General features: G+C 32.3%; 1 protein-coding gene across 1 annotated transcript in view; it reads left to right on the top strand.

Annotated features, from left to right (window-relative positions):
• Window positions 1–6,310, top strand: part of LOC111089016 — a gene marked incomplete at its 5' end in the record, with an annotated part of 9,881 nt that extends 3,571 nt beyond the window's left edge. Inside the window, 4 exons of the mRNA XM_022400600.1 lie at window positions 437–572; window positions 2,043–2,116; window positions 3,120–3,163; window positions 3,747–6,310. Of these exons, the coding sequence (XP_022256308.1) occupies window positions 437–572; window positions 2,043–2,116; window positions 3,120–3,163; window positions 3,747–3,797 (305 nt within the window). The remainder of the gene's footprint in view (window positions 1–436; window positions 573–2,042; window positions 2,117–3,119; window positions 3,164–3,746) is intronic.

Below are 6,310 nucleotides of genomic sequence, written 5' to 3'. Positions count from 1 at the left end.
CCGTGACTACCGTTCGTTTGACTCAATTATCTGTCTCCATATCTATCCATCTCTGCAATTACGCTGGTTTTTCTCGCCAGGCTTATATACTAAAAAAGAGGGCGCCTCGAACAAACTCGGGCCACCCCGATAATTCATGATCCTTCCAGAAACTCCAGCGCGCATGCTCCCAGCGTCACGCGACTTTCGCTATCGTAACAATATATTTAAAATGTATTAAACTATGCGCAAGAAATGTTTACAATGGAAATAAATGTTATATGTTAAATAAATGTTAAATGCAGGCCCGTGTTATGAGTATTTAGTTTCGTATCTTAACAGTGTAGTTGTTTTGATTATATATTATTTCCATGGTTCATAAAAAAAAAGTCTTTAAGTTTAATCAGTATATTTTATCGTTATTACAATCGTTACATTTCAATAATTTCGAGTATAGATCCGGTGGAACAAACAGATCCCATGAGCCTCCGTTTTGGGGAAGGAAGTATTCTTCCCATAGTCCTTAGCGTGTTGGCGGCTGTCCTGGTACTGTTTGCTTTAGCTTGCGGGATTTTCCATCTCTTCAAATGGAGGTAAGTGTTTTTTTGTTTTTCTTGTTACGTTAACGTTTAAAAGCCCCCTTTTAGCTAGCATCAATAAAAGAGAAGATAGACGAACTAAATTACCAGATAAATCAATAAATCTCTGTGGAACTAGCCAACTTGGTAAGAACCGTTAACACTAAATGTAACGGCACTTTCATGTTATAAGCCGCTCTTTCAGAGTTTAAAGTTTTGAGAACGATTACTTTTTTTCTCTCTCCCTCTCTCCTTTTTTGTACTCTTAAAACTGACAGGAGTATGGATTTTAAAAATGGAAACAAAAACGTAAGCATATCCCAAACAAATGCTTCTAATTTAATTCGTTTGAACGAATTTTCCTCAACATATATTTTTCTTGACTTAAGTTAGTCATTGTTGTTTATTTACCACATCACATAAATATAACCTAACGTTGGACGATAGATAACAAACATTACTGTCAGTTTTTCATTACTTTTTTTTTTAAATATTCGTCGCACTTGCCAAACGAAATATATGAAAAACACATAATTCACGATACTGCATCTTTTAAGTAAGCCTAACTGAAAATATCCCCAGGGGTACTGTTTGTTTATTTGTGTTGTAAAAAAGAAAGTTTTATTATTATTATTATTGCGAAGTTCAGCCAGCTAAGCCACTGCATTAAAAGCTATTCATGTTTTCATAATAATAGCTAGAAACCGGGCTTCGATACTCGTGGTGGGCAGAGCACAGATAACCCATTGTGTAGCTTTGTGCTTAACTACAAACAAACATACATAATAATCGAACTCGCGAGATATGATCACCCGACGAAACACCGGTAATTGCGCCCCCTAGTGGGCTTTGACGTAACACGAAACTAATTAATATTTAACTGAAGAATATAAAAAAACGTAACGTTGGATATTTCTTACGTACTTTGTTTCAGAATGAATGGCCCACCTGGCGGACGGTGGTACGTTTACGGACTTTCAACACTAAAAAATTCCTGGGTTCGATTCTCTTCGCGGTATACAGAAATAAGATAGTACATTGTGCAGCTTTCAGTTAAAATCAACAAAACATCAAATTACGGCATTTTTAGATGTTAAAATATATCTGAAATCTCAAGTTATGCTCCGAAAACGTAGAGGTATTAAATATAAATCATATCCAAAAATTCATAATTAATGCCCCCTAGTAGCACAGTGGCATGTCTGCGGACACATACTGCTAGGAACCGGGTTTCGATACCCGTGGTGAGCAGAGCACAGATAGCTCTTTGTGTAGCTCTGTGCTTAATAATAAACAGTAACGATATGCATAAATAATGGTTTGATGTTTACTTGATTAACTTACTTTTAACTCACTAGCTGGATGAAAATAATCGTAAACATTAAAAGACAATGTCCCCCCCCCCCCAATTTTTGAAATCGAATATTGGCTAAATTGATAGTGACGTTTCATCTTGTTTTTTTTTTTTTAATTTATATAATACAGAAAGAAACGCGATCAAATACTGAGTAATCCCGAGGCTGACGACTCAAAGGAAATGACCGCCTTGAACACGAACGGTGAGTTTAATTATAAAAGTTATACTTGAAGTATACAAAAGAACAGTAAAAATAAGGGTAACCTTGGTCAATTATTATTAGGCTACTTTAGAGTTCTAAATATAGTTGTTTGATATCGTAAAACTGGGTTTGTCATTAAATGTAAATTAATGTATGATATTGTATGTATCATAGGATTTAAAGTCTTCATTATAACACCACTAAATTGTAGAGATATTTTATACAAAAGAAAAATCGTTCGCATTTTAAGTTTGGTCTTTTCCTGAACCATTAAAAAATAAATACTGGTTTTACGAAACGTTATTTCAAATGTAAACATATTTAATGCTTGAAAACTGTGATTTTTTCTTTTTTAGGCTTAAGAAACAAACAAATAAGATTTCAGTTAAAAAAATAAAAAACAACATTTTGTTGTGAAGCTTTTGAGTAGTTGGTTTGTTACGGTAACGCATGCGTAAAAGAGACAATTATTTAGGGACTACTGAAGTAATTTTAGACAAGAAAAAAATAGCAAATAATAAATTAACAGAAATACGTTGGTAGACTTTAAGTTTTGTTTTTTGCTCAACAAAACTGTATATATATTGTATAATATGTTAAATATATATATATATATATTTTCAGCGATAAATTGATATTAAACTTCAAGTTTGTTATAAAACAAAAACAAATTATTTAAAAAAGTTATGAAAGATATCGGCAATAATATCTGAAATATGTAATTTGAAAATTTGTTTTATTTGATTGTGTCGCGCCATCTGTTGATAAGTATAAAGCTCAGAATATTTTAGTAATCTTAAAAAACAAAACAAATATAATTATTTTCAGTTTTAGACGTTACTTAACTTCCAGAAATTACTTTTTTATTTCTGACAACGAGTTATTTATATTATAATTATCACTGTTCATTCGTGAAAAGCTGTTAGATGGCCCACGTTTAGTTTGTACAAAGTGTTTATTTGAAAATTCAACACACGTGATTTTTTATTTTGATAAATTGTAGGAGGCGTTATGCAAGGGTGGTCGTCCGATAATCCAAATGATAAGGTTTGTACCCATTTTTTATTATACGCTTTAACGCAATTTTTGTTGTCTTTTATTTCTGAATCCTATCATTTGTTTTTCTTCGTAGTAGAGGCTGAAGGAAAAAAACGGTAAATTTAGATTTAAGCAAAATTATGTTTGCATGTTGGGGAAATGAAGAATTGTTAATTTGTGAGACCCATTTCGTAAGAATATTACGTCCCCAGTGGCTCGGCGGCAAGCCTGAAGGCTTACAACGCTAAAAACCTGGTGGGCACAGTGCAGATAGCCCATTGGTTATCTTTGCGCTTAAAACAAACCAACGATAACAATATCAACACATTAATTTTATTATATCCAAGGGCGAATTCGTTTTATTCACCAGTTAATACAAACTGACACGTGACTGAACGTACATCTATTTAAAGTTGGCTACTTATTAAATTATGTTTTAATTTAATTGCACAACATCTAATGCAAAAGAGGGCACTACTTACACATAATTAATATTTTATCCACCAGAGGGCGTTTTACATATAAAAGTTTGAGTATGGGAGGCGTTTCTAGATCTGTATTCTAATTATCTTTTTTTTTTCACTCATTTTAGGGAGAAGCTGAGGCTACGGGCTTTGAGCCAGTCTACATGATGGGACTGTAGGAATGTCTCCGCGTTCCTGCGATTGAAAATCGTGAAAAATCCGCGAAATTAAACCCTGTTTGTTAGCCATGTTCATTAAAATATACGTGCCCTTTTAGCTATTGTTAAATGTCATTGCATTTATGTGTGTTCAAGTGAAGTGACCTTTTTATATCTGTATGGTGTACCGAATTTAGGGGCTCTCGCGTGCATGCTTTTGAAATTTTACACTATACACGTGTCCGTTAAGAATACATGCACCAGAGAAACATAGTAAGTATGATTATATGCTTTTGGCTACAAAACAGGTCTATTAAATAAAGTTTAAGATTTTAGTGACATTATGTTAAAAAGACACAAAAGCTACTATTACAGTCGATAATTGTATCGTTATTATTACAAGTAATAATATGTACTATGTTCCAGTCACTATTACGTAAATTAAAAACTCTTAAAAGTATTATTATTATTTACATTTAATATACTGAAACTCGAGTTATTCTGTTAATTCACCTGCCTGTTACTGTACAAAAATTACGATTATTCGTCTCTACGTTTGCAAAAACCTCTTTTTCTTTTTTAGAATATTTATTATATCTACTTCAATGTTTCTGCAAATGGCGATTCGCAAAAGCAACTCGCAGTGGTGCATGATGGGATTTGTCTAAACCCTCGTGTTCTATCACTGACTGTGCCAAGGGGATTTTATATTTTAAATATTATACACAACATCTCTTTTAATATAGTTTTATTAGTTAATTTTATTTTGCAGATTATACTCTTACCACCCTCCATGTTAGGCCTATTTCTAGAGTTCTAAAATTAGGCTTAGTTAACTTTGTATGTGCGTGGAACTGTATTGTACCTCAGGTGAAACATTTATATATATATATTCAAGAATCTTATATCTAATATCACACTTCAAGACTGATAATTACCTATATATAACAAGGAATTATTACATTGTTTCAATACCCCATAGGTCAGATGAGAACTCTCGGGTGAAACATATTTTATAATTATAACAAAAAAAAAAAAACATTACGTGCCAAGTCTTATTACGTGACGGGTTACAAGCCAGTTGAATTGCAGGTTTTTGAGATTTCAAAAATAAACAAAATTTTGATCATCCGCGCAGAAAAGTTGTTTTTGACATTCCGCATAATTGCATTCTCTGTAAGATAATTTTTTACCACTAGGTGTTAGTTAGTCTTAAGTAGTCAGTAGGTTAGCCCTTATTTCAATTTTCCAAGGCTTCATAAGACAAGACATTTGATAGTTAACATTGTCTTTGATTATACAGAATGGCGTACTTAATATCATATTTGTACGTAATGATGTCTAGAAGAGAGAGATTTTTACGTGAAAGTACCGTGGTAACATGACTACCAGTACCACGTTAGTAAGTACATTACTCATTACAGAATAATGGGCCTTCAGTGATTAGAGGGTTTTAACCTAAAAATTAAACACATATACAATTGTCTTTCCTTCGTTTGTTATTAATGAGAGCAGAGACACGTCTATAAAAATGTGTAACTCTAGTTATCGCAAGTCCAGATGTGGGTCGTTTTGGAGAAACTAGCTTATCAGTAGTGTAATCCTACTGCAGACTTTATGATAAATATACGAAACGTAATATAATTTCCTGACGATTTTTGGTTCTCGCAAAAACGTAAAACTAAGCTAGTTAAAACATGTTTACCACGAAGAAATATGTTGAAAACGTAGTATGTGAGAAACTATAATCTTCTTTTTTTTTATCTCCTGTGCAAATTCGTTTCCGAATTTATCATTTTTAATATTCAAAGTAATTTTCACGGGAGAAAATACTCCAAGGAATCACTGTAGCCGTTGAGCGACAGAAAGAAACGGAGATTCAGAAGCTTACCGATAGAGGGCAAGTGTGTAGGTGCAGACGATAATTCCTGATAAAAGTTATGATATTGAAAATTGATGAAATGTTAATTAAGTTTTGCGAAATTTTTTGTTGTATGCGTAAGAGACAGGATGTAAGATATTGGTTTGACCTAAGTTTGGAATGATTTATCATTTAAAAAAAACCTTTACAGGGAAATTTTAAAGATGAAATAAGTATTTGTTATAATCTTTATGATTGGATTAAGTTGTAAAATGTATCTACAAATTTAATTAAACCAAGATTGAAACATTTGAAAATCCCAATTGTTACTGTCAACTTTTTTGCGCTGAAGTATTACAGGATAAGAACAGTCACCTACGTACCTGTGATCAAATTTAAAATTAAATACTTGAGCGAGTTGTAATAGTTGGAAGCGAACTTAATTTCAAGACTTCCCGCAAAATGAACCGAACTTCATAATAATTAAGAAAAATAAGCTGAATGCGTTTAATAATTATTTTTTTTTATTTGTTGTTTATTATCAGCTTTGCGTTATTTTATTTTCTCAATTAAATTGAAAATAAATTGTATTATGGCCTTGGAAACTGAAGAGATTATTTGCTCTATGTACGATGCTGGTTCGAGAATAAATTTTGTCTACAGAAAAAAAAAA

Source organism: Limulus polyphemus, unplaced genomic scaffold (assembly GCF_000517525.1).
Source record: "Limulus polyphemus unplaced genomic scaffold, Limulus_polyphemus-2.1.2 Scaffold5006, whole genome shotgun sequence".
Classification (NCBI taxonomy): domain Eukaryota; kingdom Metazoa; phylum Arthropoda; class Merostomata; order Xiphosura; family Limulidae; genus Limulus; species Limulus polyphemus.
Note: the sequence above shows the minus strand (reverse complement) of the source record. Positions and strands in the feature narration are given on the sequence as shown.